The following is a 20344-nucleotide window of genomic DNA, read 5'->3' on the forward strand; positions in this document are numbered from 1 at the left end:
ACATGCTGTATGGTGAGGCCAAAAAAAAAAAAATTATTTTAGAACTCAGTGCTGAGAAAAGATTTGTTTTTCCTGAGGAACTGATATACTTATTCCTTTCCAATACTGACAAGTATACTATTGTTGGTGTTTCCTTTTCTGCTTTGACTGCCAGGAAAATCCAAAGGCAAATTTTAAGTTCATTCATGAAAGATTGTTAACCTGCATGATTGACATATTTATATTTTTTTTCTTGGTCCTGATTTTCTACATTTAATGTTATTTCATTGTAGGTGATTTTGCCCTACATTGTATATACATCGCCCTATGTTGTGTATACTGTTATATACTGTTACACTGTATATATGTATACTGTATATATATTATATTACTGTATATACTGAAGTATAAAAGAATAAGTATAAACTAAAAAGTTTAAACCTACTTTAAAGCAATGTATATAGGTTTCAGTCAGTATTGTTGACAAGCTAGCCAGTCAGCCACCTGAATACAAATTCTAAAGGGGATCTCCTTTGTAGAGCTTCTCAGTCAGGGGACTAGCTGGTGCCTCATGGGTTTCTAGTCACCTTCATGGAATGCTAACTTTCTCACTTTTCTTCCTTGGCATAATTACTTTCTTTAGCTATCATTCTATTGATCTCTTTTCTGCTTTAAAAACACTTGCTCCACAGTGGGTGGGGTTGGATAAAGTTGTTACTTACTTGATGTAGATTGGGCATTGATCTTGGATTGTACAGCTTTGAGGAGCTTTTTAGGCTGAGTTGCTGGAGCAGGCCAGGATGAACATGCAGATCTGGATACTCGAGGAATCCACCCAGGAATTATGTTTCATCATTGGCCTCAATTTTCAGTACTGACTCCTCCAAATTTGTTTGATGGCTGTAATCTTTGCATTCTGGAAGCTTCTCAAAAGGAGTCCAAGAGATCCTTCCTATTCTAGGTACCTCTCTGCCCTACCTGTCTCAGGGTTGTTTTATTTTTGACCTTGTTTGCAAACTGTCACACTTTTAAAAAATCCTTCAGGAAACCATAAAATGAAAAGAACTTGAGTTAATCTGTTAAAATGAAAGCTGAACACTTCTCTGCCCCTCTGCCTGCCATCTCAAAGGAACCTCTTCTGAATGAGGTGTCTGCTGGCATTATTTCTCAGTTACTTTTACCTTGGGCCCAAATTGCTCCTGAAATGTCATACTAGCAAAGGTGGGTTTCAAGCTGCATGAATCATGCCATACCTCTGCCTGCTCCATCAGAAGCAATGTAGCTGCATTAATTCCTTCACAGTTTTATAGCAGAAGTTTTCTTCTAAGTTGGCCAATGGACATGCCTCTTAGGAAGCCTCTTTCGCTTCTCTTCTCTACAACCTTAAGTAACTTCTGACTCAAGGCTCCCCAGATCTTCTGATGGCATTCCACAGGGATTTAGCTGCCTGTTGTGAAATCAAGAAGCTGCCACTCTTTTCTATGCCTCCTTTGCTTCCTTCAAATATTGGGAGAGAGACAAGCTTCCCCAAACCTCTGGCAAACAGTGTAGAAGCAGAGACACCGTCCTCCAAGATCTACTTGTAACTCCTCCAAATGTGACGCTGGAGTGGCAGGCGCGCTTCCGCTGGGCCCCATTCCTGAGAGGCTTGGCTGGTGCCAGCATGCCATTCTGCTGGCAGCAGCTCGGCTTGTCCAAGAGGGGACGTGCATTGAATAACCCTGGAATCAGGCTGGAAATTCCGAGTGACGGAAATATCAATCTGGAGATATAACTAAGGTGGAAACAGCCAGAGTATGTTTTCATTGGCAATTGATTGAATTTTCTCAGGAAATCTATTGGAATTCCATTTCTAAGATGGCATGGGTATTTCCTGGAAAAAGCTGAGCACTCATTTAGAAGTGTTTTCAGTTTTCCTTGAAGCGAGTAGAAGTGGTTTGCCATCTGTCTTGCCAAGATGTATCAATAGAGTTCCCAGGACATTTCTTGGCCCTACAGCTCCATGTCGAGGAAGAGGGAAAGCCAAGCTGCTCTCTGGAGAGGGCCTAACACCTCTGGAGGTCATGTTCATGCCTTCAGAAGGTAGCAGTTGTGTTACAGCACCATAAAGAGCTTTGTAGTCAACCAGACCAAAGGTTTGAATTCGCCACTCAGCCATTTATTAATATCAGCTGTGTGATCTTGATGAAAAAAGTTAACTTGTCCTCTGAAGCTTTGTTTTCTTGTCTATAAAGTAGGGAATTTCATGGCTGCATCACTTTGCTGACAAAGGTCCATATAGTCAAAGCTGTAGTTTTTCCAGTAGTCATGTACAGATGTGAGAATTGGACCATAAAGAAGCCTGAGTGTCAAAGAGTTGATGCTTTCAAATTGTGGTGCTGGAGGAGACTCTTTGAAGAGTTCCTTGGACTAAAGAGATCAACCAGTCAGTCCTAAAGGAAATCAATCCTGAATATTCATTGGAAGGACTGATGCTGAAGCTGAAGCTCCAATACTTTGGCCACCAGATGCGAAGAACCAACTCACTGGAAATGAGTTTTTTCCAATACTGGGAAAAACTGGTACTGGGAAAGATTAAAGGCAGAAGGAGAAGGGGATGACAGAGGATGAGATGGTTGGATGGCATCATCGTCTCAATGGATATGAGTTTGCGCAAACTCCGGGAGATAGTGAAGCACAGGGAAGCCTGGTGTGCTGCAATCCAATGTGTCTCAAAGAGTAAGACATGACTTAGAGGCTGAACAAAAACAACAAAGTAGGGAATGTCAATGCCAGTTTGCAGTGTTTTGCTTAGTATCAGAGTAAGGTGTGCAAAACACCTTATTCAGGGCCTTTGTATGTATTATACACTCAGTGGATGTCCAGCTTTCTTGATTAAATCAGTCTTTAAGTTATAAACTCTGAAAAATCTGAAGAGTTGATTCCCCTAATTTAAAAAATCTTCTTAAGAGTTTTACTGAGATATAATTGTATTTTAGACTACATATACTTAAAGCGTGTAAGTTGGATGAATTTAGACATATATATATATACATTTGTGAAACCATCATGACCATCAAGATAGTGGACATGTCCTTCATCCTTAAAATAAAAGTTTCTTGTGCTCGCTTGTAATCTGTTCTTCCCTAACCGTCCCCTCCCACTCCCAGGCAACCACTGATCTGCTGTCACTGTAGATTAATTTGCGTTTTCTAGAATTCAACAGTAAGTTCTCTCCGCCCTTCCTTACCCTCCCTCTGTCCTGCCTTTATTCCACATTGATTTTGACATTCATCAGCATTGTTGAGTGATACAGTAGTTTGTCCCTTTTCGTTGCTGACTGGTCTTCCCCTGTGTGGATATACCACAACTTGTTTATCTATCCCCTTGTTGATGGATATTGGTTTTATTTTCCAGTTTGGGGCTGTTAACACATAAAATTCCTGTAAGCATTCAAGTGTTAAGTCTGTGTGAACGTATGCTTTCGTTTCTCTTAGGTAGGTACCTAGGAGTGGTATACCTAAGTCATTTGTTTTAACTTTTTGAGAAATTTCCCACCTATTTTCCAAGGTGATTGTATCATTTTATATCCCTAAAGCTGTGTATAAGGAGTTAAGTTCTCTGCATCCTCACCAATACTTGTTATTTTCTGTTTTTTTGATCATAGACATCCTAGTTGGGGTAGAGTTTCTTATGGTTTTGATTTCCCTAATGTTGAGCATCTTATCAGAAGTACATGTTCAGCATGTTCTTATTTTCCATCTGCATATGTCCTTTGCTCATTTTTTGGAGTATCTTATTAATTTGGAAGAGTATTTTATACATTCTTGATATGAGTCCTTTCTCAGATATGTTTTACAAATATTTTCTCCCAGTGAGGAAATTTTTGTGACTTCTCTTTTTGTCTTTTAAAAAGTAAGCTTTTTTTTATGAAGTCTATTTTTTTTTAAATTTGATCTTTACAGATTTATTGGCAAAGAAGCAGTTTAAAATAGTATTGTAGCTCATGCTGCTAATTGAAAAAATCTTATTAATATCCATCTGATTAACAGTCCAAAGCAGTGCAGCCCTGAAAATGCATAAGCAGTTTCATTTATGAAGATAACAGTGCTAGGACTTCTGTGTTAAAACAACTCCCCCCACCCCACCTGCCCTTGTTTGAAGAATGCACATACCATTGGTTTGAGATTTATACCTTTACTTATTTTTTGAACAGCAAGAACATGTTTAAACAGCTCACTTAGCTTCTGCAATTCGTTCTTCTTGTCATCTTTCTTCACTTTCTCATCACCTTCACTTAGTGCTGCATGTCATGGATTTTACCAGTCCGATGAGTCATAGCCTTGCTGATGGAGTTCTCCTGCTTGACTCCTTATTCTTTGGACAGAAGTTCTGTCTTCAGTGAACTTTCCCTTCTTTTTTCTTACTTTCCTTTTGGTTGCCCCTGGCAGTTTCTTGCTCAGTCCAGATAAAGAACCACACGGATGGGCATGTCCAGATCTCAAGCCGGGCAGCATGTGAGAACAAGGGGTTGAGAGGATTCTCAACTGAGAAGCTGTCCTCAGAATGTCTTACTCGTCCTTTTCTGTGTAAAAGAGAAACATTGCTGGAATCCTGTGTCCAGTCTTTTTGGGTTTTGTCTGTCGGCTTACTTTTGCTTACTTGTTTTAACCCTTTTTCTTTTTGAAATAATTACAGATTCACAGGAAATTGTAAGAAAATGTGTATATATATATTAATATACACACAGGAGGTCCTGTTCACCCTTCATCCCTCCTTCCCTAATGTTAGCATCTTGCATAACTTTAGTGCAGTGTCAACACCATGAAATTGACATTGGTACACTCATGGACCGTATTCACATTTTACTAGTTATACATGCACTTGTGTGTGTGTGTGTGTACTTGTGTGCAGTTTTACCACACAGGTAGTTTGTTGTTTTCTTTTTTAAAATTTTATTTATTCAGCTGCTTTGGGTCTTAGTTGTAGCACACGGCATCTTCCATCTCCATTGCAGCCTGCAAGGTGTTTTTTGTTTTGGTGTTTTTTTTAGTTGCAGGATACGGGATCTAGTTCCCTGACCAGGGATTGAACCTGGGCCCACTGCATTGGGAACTCGGAGTCTTAGCCACTGGACCACCAGGGTAATCCCTACACAGGTAGTTTAATGTAACTGCTTCACAATTAAGATTCAGAACTGTTCCATTGCCATAAAAGCTCCTTCATGATGCTACCTTCTAAGAACCGTCCCCCTCCTTCTATCCCCAGATGCTAACCCCTGTTTTCCATCTCTGTAATTACATTATTTCAAGAATATTATATAAATGGGATCATATAGCAGATAATCTTTTGAAATTGACTGTTTTCACGCAGCATAATTCCATGACAGACTGTCTGTGTTATTGCCCGTATCAGTAGTCTTTTATGGGGCTGAGTAGTATTCCATAGTATGGTTGTTCCACTGTTTGTTCAGGCATTTATCCAGTGAAGAACATTTGGGTTGTTTCCAGTTTTAAGCTCTTTTGAATAAAGCTACTATGAATATTTGCGTATGGGTGTTTGTGCCAACATAAGTTTTCATTTCTTTGGGATAAATGCCCGAGAATATAATTGTTGGGTCATATCATGAGTGCATTATTAGTTTTAAAAGGAACTGCCAAACTGTTTTCCAGAGTGGCTGTACCATTTTATATTTCAGTCAGCTGTGTGTATATGGTCCAATTTCTCTGCATCCTCGCTGCTTTTTGGTGTTGTTACTGTTTATTATTTTAGCCATTCTTATAGGTGTTTAGTGATGTCTCGTTGTAGTTTTAACTTTCATTTCCCTAATGGGATATAACTGTAAATGTAAAGATGTAAAATATAAAGATACCGAACAACCTTTCATGTGTTTATATTTCACCTGTATATCCTTTTTGGTGAAATGTCTGTTCATGTCTTTTGCCCATTTTCTAATTGGACAATTTATTTTCTTATTGGTGAGTTTTGAGAGTTCTTAATATAGCCTAGATACCAGTCCTTTGTAAGATATGTAGTTTCCAAATATATTTTTCCAGTCTGTAATTTGCTTTTTCATTGTCTTACAGTAGGGCAACAGATTTTAATTTTATGAGATGTAGCATATCAATTTTCCTTTTAGAGACTGTACTTTTGGCCTCAAGTCTGAGAAATCTTCAATTAGTCCTTGGTCCTGAAGACTTTCTTCTGTTTTTTGTCTAAAAGTTTTATGGTCTTATGTTTCCTATGTAAGTCTTTGATCCATTTTCCGTTAATTTTTGTGTAAGGTGTAAGATTTAGGTTGAGTTTCTCCTTTTTTTTAATGGCTGAGTAGTATTCTATAATATGGATATTTCACAATTTGTTGAACCATTCATCCACTGAAGAACATCTGAGTTGTGGATATCTAATTGCGTGAGCAAATATATGTTGAAAAGGCAGTCATTCTTTGACTTAACATTGACTCCTGACTCCTCCTAGTTTGTTCTTTTGCAACGTTGTTTTAACTATTGTAGGTCCTTTGCCTTTTCTTATAAATGTTAAAGTTTTGTTTTAGGATGAAGTTTGTTTTTGTCTACAAAAATCTTTGCCCAGATTCTGATAGTAATTGTGTTAAACCTATAAATCTTTGTGGGCAGAATGGATATCTCTACAATATTGATTCTTCCAATCCGTGAACATGTTAATAAGTCTCTCCACTTATTCTGGGTCATCTTTTATTTCTTTCATCAGCATTTGTAGCTTTCAGCCTAGGATCCTATTCATATTTTGCTAGATTTACACCTAAATATTTCATTTTCTTCGGCAATGTTGGTGTTTTTAATTTCAGTTTCCACATAGTTATCTCAGAGCTTTTGGTATAGAACTGTGGAGTCGTCTGAGGTTTTCATATTCATAGCAAAGGAGAGAAGAAGAGTTGGAGTTTGAAAGTTGAATCACAGGCATTTGAGAACCAGGTATGGGGAATTCCCTGGTGGTCTAGTGGTTAAGACTCAGTACTTTTACTGCTGAGGGCCTGGGTTCAATCCCTGGTCAGGGAAGTAAGATCCTGCAAGCAGCACAGCCAAAAAATCCAAAAACCAACCAAAGTAATAAACCACAAGGCATGGAAGCAGTGTATATGTGTAAGAGCAGGCAGACTGGGTTCAAATCCCAGGTCTGATACTTACTGGGTTTTTGACCTAGAGCCAGTCATTTAACTTCTCTGAGCCTATTTTCTCAGTTGTCAGAAAGGGAGAATAACCTCCTGTGCAGATCTTGTGTAAAGCTCTGTGATTATATATATATATATATATATATATATATATATATATTTAAACACACACACACATATACATATGCTCTGTACAGGTCTCCCTATATCTTAGTTATTATTTCTGGCCACAGTGGAATCATCGTTTATGATCCACAAATGGAGAGGCAAGTGTACCTTCTGTTAAGAGCAGCAATCGTTTCTTGAACCACTTCATGGTGCTAATTTTCAAGGATGTGAAATCTTGACATAGCTCTTGTCCTCAAGGGGCTTATAATTTTGTCGAGGAAAGATGCTCTATGTATAAAAACTCCAGGACTAGGCATTCCTTGTCCAGTCCCAAATGTGTGGTGCAGACAGTGGGTGCACCAGAGAACTTTCTCTTCCTGGATTTTGTTTGCCCTTTTTGTACCCTGTGCATCAGAGTGGCTTCTGGTTGTTGTTGATGAGAGAATGTGTGGAGGTGGGAGGGGGTGTGTACAGATTTAGGGGAAGGGGGCCGTGTGGGAATATGTAATTAATTTTTATACTTTCCCCAGTAAACCATCGACCCTTTTTATGATGTCATGAGGGATTCCTTAATTTTGCAGCTGCTTCCTGGTTACGTCAGAGGGGAGCCTCTCACCCCACAGCCTGGAGCTGTGCTCCTACAAGAATTGGAAACAAATGAAGTGCTGAATATCTAATGGCTTCCACAGGGAGAGCCCGTTCAGACTTCCCAGGCCTCCTTCTGCAAGGTCTTCCTCAAGTATTTCTGACCCCCTGAAGTGTCTTTGTTCTGGAAAGACAGGACTGGCCCAGAGCCAAGTGGGCGGGAGCCTGGGGACTCCTTGCCGCACAGCCCCCCTCCCTCCAGGTGTTCCACGCTCCCACGTTTCTGCCTCTCTCCTGGATCTCATTTGGTGGGTGTTTCCCTTGTTGGGATCTCAGGATCCTCTGGAACCTGCCAAGATTATCAGCAAGGGTCCTTCCCTCCCCGCATCATGTCCATCTTCTCTTCTCTCTTCTCTTAATTTTCCTTCTGCAGCGTTTCTCACATCTGTGCACGCCTTTCAGTTCCCTCTCCCACCTCTCTTCTAAGAAAGATGTTGCATTTATTTGGCATTATAAAGTTTATGAAGTGCTCTACATGTAATTCCTCTTCATTCAAGCAAGGTCACGTCCTCTTAGCTTCCCAGCCTGTTTGCCTCCCTGTCACTTTTTTCCAGCTACGCTGCTGCTAAGTCGCTTCAGTCGTGTCCGACTCTGTGTGACCCCATAGACGGGAGCCCACCAGGCTCCCCCGTCCCTGGGATTCTCCAGGCAAGAACACTGGAGTGGGTTGCCATTTCCTTCTCCAGTGCATGAAAGAGAAAAGTGAAAGTGAAGTCGCTCAGTCGTGTCCAACTCTCAGTGACTCCATGGACTGCGGCCTACCGGGCTCCTCTGTCCATGGGATTTTCCAGGCAAGAGTACTGGAGTGGGGTGCCATTGCCTTCTCCGAACTAATCCACCCTAAATGCTTTAGCTAGATTTAGCTAGACCTCCTCACTGCCTGTTGGGTCCAGCCTGTGTCTGCTGCCCTGGCATCACACGCCCTGTGCTTTGTGGTCCCTGTTCTATGACATGCCGAATATAGTGCTTGCTGTCAGAGTACATGCCTGGTGTGTCTCTACCTGCATTCCTCTTTAGCACGCTCCATCTTTGTTCATCTTTTGCAGCATGGATGTGTTCTCTTCCATGAAACCTTCCGTGATACACACTAGCAGGAAATAGTTAGAGAAAGCATCTTATTTCCACCTTCCTTATGGAATGCCATAATATATGGTCTTGAATTACAGTTATTTGGGTGTCTGTGTAGTATTCTTGTCTTCCTCATTAGGATATCACCTTCTCATGGACAGTATCCTGTTTTCCATTGTATCCTCCACAACTGGGCCAAATAAACAACTGTGGAGTTAATGGGAGAGGTCACTTTGTCGGGAGGTTGGGATTTCCTTTGTCCCGACATCTACCCGCTTGCTAAGAGAAAGTTAGAGTTTATAATCCTAGAAAATCCAGAAGGACAGTAGGGTCTCTGAGAGAAGACACATTCCCTCCCATGTTCCTCTGTCTTGTCTCGGACACATTTTACTCAAGGATACGTCCTGGATTACCTTCCACCCAGTCAGCCTGCATTCCGCCTCTGTGCATGAATATAGTTTGGTTGGCTGTATTGGTGCCTGATTTTTCTGACTCATTCATCATACTCTCGAATGATGAATTTTATTCCCTGGGGAATAAAATGATGCCCTGATGGCGTGGACATATCTGCTTTTGCTGTAAGATTTTTGTCTGGTTCCTATAAAAGTGACTGCCTCTTCCACTTCCCTGTCAGCCAGCAGCTGCCACAGGGAACTCTGTGGCTCGAGCAGCAGCAGTCGAAAGATGCTCTCACTGCCCACTTCCTGTAGACAAGGTTTTGGTGGGCTGCTCAGGAGCGGTGCCAGCTCTGTGTCTGACTGGTGACTGACTCATGAGAAAAGCAGCCTCATGTCTGAAAGATAAGAGCCAACAAATCGCCTCCAGGTGGTGTTAGTTTGGAGGTGACTGACCATTCATTTCCTCTCTCTGGGAGGAGCCAGTGGGGACGGAATCAGTGAATAAGTGGTCTTGCCTGCATTTTTCTCTGGCTGTTAGTGAAGCCACCGAGCAAACAGTTGGTCCTCTCTGCTGGAATGGCGAGTGGACCCCAGTGCCCTCCGAATGCCCTCTGTGGCCATGGGGGTATCAGACTTATATGTCATCTGTCCTGTGTCTTCTCTTCATTACTCCTCTCATTCTCTTGCTAGGAAGTTGGCTGTGCGCACCAGGCAAACTCTGCTTGTCCGTTGCTGCCAGATTATTCCGTGACCAGCCAAACCTCAGCCCTGCTGATCTGGTTTCCTCCAGATCTCCCCCTGACCCAGATCAGAAGTGATGGTTCTGAACCACGGTCCCTTGGCTGGGCTCCACAGGTCTGGGCAGGTGGGCCTGCCTCGCCTCCGCGCCGCTCCCCTCTCCCCCCTCCGCCTCGCTCCCATTTCCTGCAGGACACCGCTCTGCCATCCTGGAGCCGTCAAGCACAGCTTTGCTTTGGCAGCACCGTCGTGCACACACGGGTGGGAGAGGGGCCGTGTTTATCACTTTTCCTGGAGATTATCTGTTTAAGCACTTCTCTGACAGTTACAATAACAAGGGCAGTGTGTTGTGTTTCCCAGCAGAAGGACACTTGCTGTTGAAAGATGTATAGCACTAATTAGAAATACATAACATCCGGCCACATGGCAGCCTTCTCCCGGCCGCTCCATTTCCTGATTTCATACAACTTTGACGACAGTTGGTTTATGTTTTCCATGAATATGTTCTCAGAAAAATGAGAAGGTCTCCCCATTAATAGGAGCGAGAAGAGTGTTTCAGCTTGAGCAGGTATTTGGCCAGAGGAATGGTGGGAGCCGCAGTCACCTGCCCCTCTGAGAGTGTGTGGGAGGGGTTCAGACTTCAGGTGACTCTCTGGTGCGAGACATTTCCGTCTGACTTCCTCAGCCAGAAGCTTCCCCCTACCCCCTTGAACAGGCCTGCTTTTGGAAAGAAGGGGAAAGGCCGTTTCACAATGTTAATGAGTTCCTCAGCTCATGTCAGGCTCCAGCCACCTGACACAAAGCCAGAGGAACCCAGGCAAATACTGAGGCGAACAATGCTTTTTCCTTCCCCACCCACATCACTTGTTGGCCTGGCCCAGCCCCCTCCAGGGATATATATGGACCTCTGTGAGGGTGGGACCAGTTTCCTAGGCCTCACCTGGGATGAGTGGGGCTGGGACCCTGGATGCTGATTTCTTGCCAACTTGCATCGAGTGGATCCTTCTCAAGGACTGGCATCTTACAGCTTCTAGCCCACAGAAACCTAAGTGAGGCGGACAGCATCTCCTGTAGATACTATAGTACTTAATACATTTCTCACTGGAGGCATGGGGTCTGAGTCACCATTGTTACTTGGGGGTAATATATAACCCGTTTGGAAGGTCCTAAAATTGCAGGGACCCTGTTTTATTTGTAGCTTTGTATGTGTAGGTGCTCAGTATGTGTTTATGGTACCACTGATCCGTGGAGGAGGGCAGGCCTTCCAGAAGTGTTCTATGTGCAGAGCTGACCAAGACCCAGGCATTCTGACCCCCAGAGATAGCTGTGGTATCTGCACCTGCTTGATCAGCACAGGACAGCTTACTGATTTGTATTAATACCTCCCCATCCATCAGACCCAAACACAGCAGGGAGTGCTGTCAGGCCCTTCCTGGGGAGATGGAGGGGTGAAGGGTGAAGGGTGAGGTGATGTAACCGTGGCCAGGAACGGAGCCATCATGCGGCTGCCTTTCAGCTGCAGCCCTGAGAGGTGGTTGATCCCTTCCAGACATAGCAGAGAGGCTCCAGTTGTCGCTTCCTCACCTGGTCCCCAGACCTTCCTCCAGGAAGCTTAAAAAGGAGCCAGGCTGGACTCCCCAGAGGCCTCAGTGTCGTTGTTCCTAGGCAGTTGGTTCTCCCCTTGAGCCTTCACCTTGTGCACTTTGAGAAGCAGTCTAATCCAAGGTTACCTGCCATTTGTCATAAAAATAGAAATGGTCTTGGTGAAAGTCATCTCTCTTTGCCCTGTCTTATCTTTATCAAGGCTGATGAGAGTATCTTGTAGTCCTGGGCTTCTGCCAGTCCTTGGAGCTCAGATACCCACTTCCATCTCTTCTGAGGGCCTTCTATGTGCAGGTAACTTCTGCCTATGCCCAGAAGTTCCCACGGACAGTCCATGGGGTCACAAAGAGTCGAACACAACTTAGCAACTAAACAACAACAACTTCTGCCCAAGATGTCCAGTTGATGAAGGGACACTAATGTGTACTCAGTGTGTCGTCTGCCAGAATGTGGCCTCCACTTATCCTCTCCTAACTAGCCTCTCCTAATAAGTCCCTCTGTCCAGGACTTACTCTCCCATTCTGGGCTTTGTTGCTAATTAGAGGCAGGCTGCTGGCAGTGCTGGGCAGGGGCCTGGACTGGGCCAGGGTGATTTGGACAGTGCCGTTGCCTATTGTGAGCATGGAGGGGAGAAGCTGGCAGCTTTCCTTGGGATGGCTTACATGTCTCCCCCTTCCCCGCTATCCATCCTCCCTCTGCTTGGTCCTTGGATGCTCGTTTCCTGTCTCTCTAGCAGAGTGTAGGGCCTTACCATAAGAAGAAAGAGACTGGTGATCTATTCTAATCACATGGATTGTTACCACTTCCTTATTGCCTGCCGCAGTTGAATTAGAAAGTTCGAGGGTGACATTTGGGACCATTGGGCATCTGGCAGGCTGGTGGGAAAACCACAAGAGAAGAATTGCTACACTGATGCTAGTCATATGTTGGGACCTTCTGAGCAGCAGCCTGTTCCTTCTCACCCCCAGGGCTTTCTAAAGTGGTTTGGGGCTGGCTTTGCATACTCCAGTCATGTTGCTCCTGTGGCCAAGACGGTTAGGAATAACTGTGGTTGTGTAGCATCTCCTGGAGTAAAGACTTCAATTAGGCCCCATTGAAAAGCCGAGTGTCAATGAGGGGAGAGGCAAGAGGGCTCCCCCTTGACTTCCGAGATTAAAACACAAGCAAGGACAGAGATCAAACGTGCAGCTCTTTGTGCTTTTAACACTTGGAGATTCCAAGAGTTCTCCTGTATTACAGGAGGAATTAACAGATCAGCTGCTGCCAGAGCAAGCAAGCCTGGCGTTGATTCTGACTCCTGCGCATATAGGGGTCTCCTCCCCTGGGGCTGCAGCCTGGCCTGCTGCCTTTCGCTTCTCACCTGTTTCTCTCAGGGCTGGATGAGGTGACCATCAGGGAGGGCCGCTGACAGGGAGTGGGTACGGACAGTGGTTTGAGGGTGTATGTGCTTGTAGCTCCTGCTAAAGGATAGGCCTGGCCACCACCAAGGTGGCTCCTTTCCCTGACCCACAGCAGGAAGGAAGTTGGTCAGGCTCAGGAGGTGAGGGGCATAGATTGCTAGTGTCGGAAGCCAGGTTTATTTCTTAGCCCTAGAGGAATAAATAGGTGAAAATTAAAGCTAATACTTGATTAAGTGCTTATTATGTGCCAGGCACTGTCCTTTATAAAATTTGACTCATTCAGTGAAAACTATATTATTTCTTAGTGTCATGTGTGTTCTCTGAGGAGGAAGAACAGAGAGAAAGTAAGGCTGGGATCAAAGGTTGGTGCTTCAAGAAAATGACTTCTAAATTTGTGTTTTTCTGATCTTAATTGGTGACTGTATTCCTGCCATCTATACATTAGAGAGACTGAGTTAATATGACTTCCTCTTCACTGTGGGTTCATGTCATCAGCAGAGAGCATGCAATTTGGGCTCCGACTGTACACCTGGGGTAACTGGTCTTGGGGAAGTGGTGTGAAACAGAATTTATACCAGGGAGCCCTATAATAACCATATCGGGCACTTACCACATGCCAGGCATCCTGGTGAGTGCTTCACGTGCATTACTTTATTCAACCTTTTGACTGCCGTCTGAGAGTGGGAATCTTCCAGCCCCAGGCTCAGGTGAGGAAAAGGAACTCAGTGACATGGCCAAGGACTTCCACCTCATAAGGTGGGGAGAGGAGCCCTTAGCCCCCAGGACACTGATGGACTTGCCTTTCCTTTCCCCAGACTGCTTCTCGGAGGAGTGTCGCTCTGTGATCCAGGAGCAGGCCGCAGCCCTGGGCCTGGCCATGTTTTCTCTCCTGGTGCGCCGCTGCACCTACTTACTGAAGGAGTCGGCCAAAGGTAAGCAGACAAGGGCCCCTGGTCAGTGGACCTCCCAGCTCCTGGGTCCTGTCCAGACGCGCTCAGGAGGCCACACTGTATTCTCTGCGTCTTCTCCTTCTACTCTGGCTCCCTCTTGCCAGCGTGCCCTCTTCCTTTTGCCTACCTGACTAGTCCCACTTCCTCTCCGGCCCTCCTTCCATTTTGTGGAAAGGAGAGGAGACTTCTTTCATCCTCTGTCTCTCTTCTCCTTTAACAGGATTTTCACTGTACCTCTGAACCGCTGCATATTCACGCAACGTGAAAAGAAAAATGAGTTTTCCTTGATCATAATTGATGGTTTGGTTTCCCCCTCTCTCTGTATGTCCCTCTTTGTTTGGTACCCGGTGGGGGCTGTAACCATTGTGGACCAGCCATCTCCAGGAGACTCACTGGACCAGATCAGGGGTTCTTTCTAGCCCTTGGTTTGAGCAGTGTCCCCGTGTCCTTTAAGTCTGTCCTTAGAGTTCCAGGCCTGAATTCTGGGCTGTGTAAGGCAAGGCTGAAGGGTGCACCTTTCTTTCAGCTTCTGGATCAGTTTTGATGACTAGTGAGGCCCCTCTGTTGTTCCCCAGCCACATCAGCCTTTTCGGAGTGCCTCTAGCCACTGGGGCCTCCTATTTAGAGGGAGGGAGGTTAACTGGAGAGAATCTCAAATTTACAGCAAAGTTTCGGGAATAATACTCTCTTACTTACCCCTCACCCAGACTTGCTAATTATTAACATTTTACCACACTTGCTTTAAGTTATCTCTCTTTCCATACACACACATACACGTACTATTTTCTTTATGAACCATTTGACTGTAAGTTGCAGACATGGTAGCTTCCCTGCCCCGCCCCTTCCCACACCAGATACTTGACTGTGTAGTTCCTAGTCACAGGGACCTTCTCTTACATGACAGTACTGTTACCACAATCAGGAGGCCAACATTGATACAGGACTATTACTGAATCTACAGACCTTACTGAGTTTGTATCCGTTTTCCTAAAAAAATATTTCTTTCTGGTCTAGGATCCACTCCAGGATCAGACGTTGCATTTAGATGTCGTGTCTCTTTATAGTCTCCTGCACCTGGATGGTTTCTGAGTATTTCTTTGTTCTTCATGCTCCTGACATTTTTGAAGTGTGCAGGACATTTATCTTGTAGAACGCCCCACTGTTTGGGTTTCTCTGATACCTCCTCACCATCAAATTCGGGTTGTTTCATTTAAGCAGGAACCCTGGTGCCATGTCAGTGCTGTGCTGAAGGAAGGCTAGAGTGGGTGTGGGTGGGAGGCTGGAGGCCAGGGTGGTGACCTTGTCGCCAGGCTGTAGGTGGAGCACAGGCAGCTGTGTGCAGGGCAGACCCAGTGCACTGGTTCTCTCTTTGTCCTGCTTTTCAGAATCCTCTTAGGTGCTGGCACTTGTCCTTTGCTTCTGGGCCCAGCTGTCCTGTGGACATGGTCTCCCTTCCCTGGGAGCTGGCTACAGTCTCAGCACCCTAGGCTGCACATGGGGCCATTGCAGATCTAGGCCCAGCTCTTACCCTTTGCCTCTGCAGCTCAGCTGTCCTCTCCTGAGGGGGAGGAGGATCAAGATGACATCAAGGTGTCCTCCTTTGTCCCGGACCTGAAGGAACTGCTCCCCAGTGTGAAGGTCTGGTCAGACTGGATGCTCGGCTACCCAGACACCTGGAACCCTCCGCCCACCTCCCTGGACCTGCCCTCACAGTGAGTCAGCCCTGCCCACCCGTGTTCCCACAGCCCCCCTCCTGTGGCCTGCTGACCTGTGTCTCCCCTCTTCATTCGAACTTGGGTGTTCTCCTTCCGTGAACACCTCCCCTGGCCCCTGAGGTGTTAGGTTGTTTCTGCCTGCTCTCTGGTCCATTCCTCCTCCCCTGTCAGTCTTTCTCTCACTTCATGGCTTGCTCTGTTTTGCTCCTTGCCCTTGATCTTGTGAGTTTTTACTGTGCACTGTTCACACTCACCATCTCTACAGCTACCTCCCAGGTCTGGGTGGGTCTCAGTCAGTGTGTGTGAGACCTTCTCTTTCTCTCCCTTTTAGTTCATCTCCATGCATCTCTCAGGCCCTTGCCGCTTCTTATGCAGTCCTGCACACTCTGTCTCCCTACCTACCTCTCACGATGTTGTGGTGTGTGTTGGGGGGGCGGTGAGAGGATACATCGCTTTCCCACTCACTTCATCCCCATCCCTCGCAGCACATCCCTCCTCGTCTCCCTGTCTCTGGATGTTGGTGTGGGGAAAATGTGTGTCTGTTGGGTGTGTCTATGTAGATCTCTTTGTGTGTCCATACGACTTTTTTCTCTCTGTTGTAAAAATTGTGGTAAAAAATATATACGACAGAGTTTGCCATCTTAACCATTTTCAAGTCTACGGTGCATTGATGTTGTTGTGCAACCATATAGAGCGATTTCTTGTGTTCGTAGCAGTGTGTGAGCTGTAGCTCTGTGTGTGCCTGTTTGGGTCTGGTTGTCTGCATGTCTGATTGTGAGGGGTTTTTTTGTATTAATGTGTGTGTGTGTGTGTGTGTGTGTGAGGGGATTTGTCTGTTGAAGGCTCTTGGTGTGCCTTTCCATGTCTGTGCGTGTATATGTGTTCACATGCTGTGTCCACATCTGTGTCTGGGTCTCTGTCTTCTTGGGTGGGTCTCTTTGCAGGGTTCCTATGTGCCCATGAGGAATCTGTTTCACTGTGTGTCTGACGCCATGTCTCTGTGTTCATACATACGTCTGGGCCCATGTCAGTCCATGTCTGCTTTGGTCCTGCCCATGTCTCTGTGTGGCTGTGTCCTGTGGGAGGGTTTGTATATGTTCCTGAGTGTCTGTGCCCAGGACTGCCTGTGTCCCTGTCCATATTTGTCTGTGAGTGTGTCTCTGTGTGTCAGTCTAGGTCTCTCTGTTGGGGGTGGGGGCAGTTTTCTCTATATGTGGGTCTTCCGGTGTCCATCCACCTGCCTCTGTCTGTTCCTCTTGCCCGTCTCAGCTTGCTCCCGCCTGCCTCTTCTCCTGCCTCCCTCCCTGCTGTTTGTGTGTGTCTGTATCAGGGATTAGCAAGCTGTGGCCCGTGAGCGAAGAAGGGTTTACATTTTTAAATGGTTGAGAGAAAGATCAAAAGTATAAGACTTCACGACTTGCAGAAAGTGTATGAAAGTCCCTTTTCAGGGTCCATAAAGCTGTATTGAAACACAGCCATGCTTGTTTGCTTACCCTCTGTCCACGGCTGCTCTTGCACTGCAGTAATAGGGCTGAGCAGTTGTGACGGAGACCATACGGGCTGCAGAGCCAAAAGTACTTACCGTCTGTCCCGTTACAGAGAAGGTTTGCCAGCTCCTGCTCTATATCCATGTTCCTGTGCATCTTGTTCTTCTGTGTGTTCGGGTCACCGTGTATGTGTGTGTTTGTGTTTGCCTAGGAGCGTCCTAACGTGTGTGCACCCAAGCGCCTGTTTCTGGTCAACTCTGTTGACTGTCCCATTTCTCTCCCTTATTCTTTCTCTTTTCCTATCTCGGTCTCTCCCTCTGCGTTTCTCTCTGTCCGACCTTTCTGACTCCCTTTCCCCTCTCCTCCCATCCCTCCCTCTGCCGTCGGCTGTACTGTGGTCTCTGGCAGGTGTAGCACACTCACAGTTCCTTCAGGCTCTGTGTTGGGCATATACGTGTGTGTTCGGGAGCAAGCATCCATGCCCAGCGTCTTCTCATTCTTGTTTAGTGCTCTTCCCTGGGAGGGGGAGAGTACTGGAAGGAGATGGATGGATGGCTGGGATGGTACATTTCTAGGGAGTGGGGAGGGGTGCTTCTCTGAGCTGGGGGCCAGCCGTGCCATGGGAGTCTCCAGGCTCCTGGGTGACACACAGAGGTTTCTGCAGCAGAGGTTTCTGGCCAGCAGTTAACTGACCTTTCTGTGTGGACTGTAGAGTCTGATTATTTCTTGCCTTTCCTTCCTCACATTTCTCCCTTGCTTCTCACCGCAGGAAGCCACCCCTGGACCATTCAGCCCGCCTTCCCCAGGACCCCCCAACTCTGGCTCTGTAACCCTGTGGGTGATGCTCACAGCACCAAACAAATCTCTGCATCTTTCCTGTGAACCCTCTTAAGTTTCCAGGACGCACTCCAGGCTGAGGCCCCATGAGTCAGAGTTGAACCCTGAGCTGGGCAGCTGTGGACACACAGAGGAGCGGGCTGATCTGGCTTGGGGCAGCTGGTTCTCAGCAGCGTTCCCTGAAGAGTTAACATGTCAGCCTCTGACTTTTCAGGCCATTAATCTGCAATGCCGACTAGGCAGTTTGCAGTTCTGGAAAGAAACTGACAAGGAAGGACTCTTGCTCACCAACTATCTCAAGCCACTGCTTCTGAGCATGTGCAGGGGTCACAGTGTCTTCCTCCCTTTCACTTGGCCTGGTGGGGAGCAGATCATCTGCTTCTGGAGCTTGGGCCTTCCCTGGGTCACTCCACCTCACAGCCTTAGGTATCATCCACCCAGGCTGTTTCCCCATATCCTGGCCATCAGGCTGGCTAACCTCTCTGCTGCGACCTGTCTCCCTTCACCCTTCCTCCCTCTCCCATCCCCTTGGCTTTTGTTTGGCTGAGGAAGTGGAAAGCTCACACAGGAAGTGCTGGGCCTCATTTGCTCGAGGTGCTGAGTCTGTTTTCACTGTGGATGCTGGAGCAAATGGACCGTTGCCGGCTCATGCAAGCTGCTGCCCATCTTTGGGCAAGGGCTCAGTCTGCAGCCGGGCACGTGGTCCAGGCTACATCCACCCCCAACTGGCCTTCACCTCCAAGGCCACAGAGAGGCAGGGGGTATTGGGACATGTGAATCAAATTTGCTCAGTCTTTTCAGACTTTCCTTCACAGGGATAGCAAATCTGACCAAATAATGTAAATCTGATTGCTTAGTAAACAAGTTCCTATAGCTGTTAATTTACTCTTTGATGAGTTCAGACTAGGCTGGAGAAGTCAGTGTGGTAGAGAACAGAGTCCTTCCTGTACTGTCTGCCTTTGCAGTCAGAATCAGTGGCTGGTTGTCTCTGGAATGCAAGTTTAAGCGTAGAGGAGAGGCCCTGCCACCCCGGGGCCTGACCACAAGGTATGGTGGTTTGAGGGCTGGTGCCACTGGTGGACAAAGCGGACCTGGTCTGACTATCACTGAGATCTGACCATCACCCCACCTCATAGCCTTCAGATCCAAGCTGTGGAAAAGTGGAGTAAGAATTTACCTCCCTTTTTTCTGGTTTCTCATATAACTGCCTAACATTCACTGAGTGGATGCTATAGTTGAGGGATTGGCAGGGTCTGGTGGTTCTTCTCTAGGTTACAAAATGACATTCCCATCCACTGATCTTCCATACTGTGGAGCCTTTTTCTTTTAAGGCTGTGAGGAATAACATACTCCAGATAGTTCTGTAGATGTCAGAACAGAAATCCCTTTGAGACACTAGGTCCCTATGCTGCTCTTCACTTTGGAAGGTCTGGGAATGTTCTCAAGAGAGTAGGAAGGAAATCGCTTCCACCTAACACCTCTCCTTTGCATGTTTTCATTAGTCTATGCCTGCATTTGTTTTCTGCAAAGTCAGATTCCTCATTGATCCTAAACTAAGGTCACCAGAAAGCCTATGCTTCAGTTTTCTTCTCCTCCAGAAATGCCTACTCCCACATTGTCTGCTTGACACATTTGGACCCTTGTTTAATCTTGTTCCTTCATCCCCCTTCTGCCTTTCATTGTGTTACCATCTTTCCTTGCACAGTCAGTCACTTTGAAGCATCCTCCACCTTCTCAGGGGAATTCTAAACCAAATCATGAGGTCTCCCTGGTACTCTCCTCTTGGCCCATATTCCTCTTCTTTCTGGTCACATTGACTGTTCCTCGCAGGAGCCACTTAGGTACATATGGAGCACTTGTTCTGATGGTGACAGGACTTCCCCAACACTGCAGAGTGACAGGGGCAGGGCTTCAGAGCCATTTGTGCCTCTGCACACAGTGGCACTTAGTAGGCTGGCATTGGCACGTGTGCACGTTGACTTCCCATTCGTGTCTGTTAGGAGTTGTAATGAGATGGCTTTGTATCTGAGATTTGGGTATGGAGGATTGTAGCAGGATGTGGAAAGTTGCCTTGAGCCACTGTAAAAGGCAGTGTAGAGCGCTTTGGTCTGTTTAGAACAGATTACAGTGTTTGGAGGGGCCATTTACATGTTGGGGGTTGGAAGAGGAGTAGGGGGCACAGATTCTGTGCCAGGGCTTTCGTGAGAGGGGAGGGGCAGCCACTCCCGACTCTGCTCAGGGAGCATGAGGCCGTTGTGAACATCAGGTGGCAGAGAGGAGCAGAGTGA

At 46.1% G+C, this 20344-nt stretch overlaps 1 protein-coding gene and 1 non-coding gene across 8 annotated transcripts in view; both read left to right on the forward strand.

Annotated features, from left to right (window-relative positions):
- SMG6 (SMG6 nonsense mediated mRNA decay factor) overlaps positions 1–20344 on the forward strand; it is a 197945-nt gene that overhangs the window by 77543 nt on the left and 100058 nt on the right. For all 7 annotated transcript variants that reach the window (XM_081580003.1, XM_081580004.1, XM_081580008.1 and 4 more), the window contains exons 11-12: positions 13883–13999; positions 15561–15729. In XM_081580003.1, the coding sequence (XP_081436129.1) occupies positions 13883–13999; positions 15561–15729 (286 nt within the window). The remainder of the gene's footprint in view (positions 1–13882; positions 14000–15560; positions 15730–20344) is intronic.
- On the forward strand, positions 6923–6995 carry TRNAK-UUU (transfer RNA lysine (anticodon UUU)). Its single transcript has one exon. It is a non-coding gene; the product is annotated as a tRNA-Lys (tRNA).

Source organism: Giraffa tippelskirchi, chromosome 3 (genome assembly GCF_054371585.1).
Source record: "Giraffa tippelskirchi isolate mGirTip1 chromosome 3, T2T-mGirTip1v1.2.pri, whole genome shotgun sequence".
In the NCBI taxonomy this organism is placed as follows: domain Eukaryota; kingdom Metazoa; phylum Chordata; class Mammalia; order Artiodactyla; family Giraffidae; genus Giraffa; species Giraffa tippelskirchi.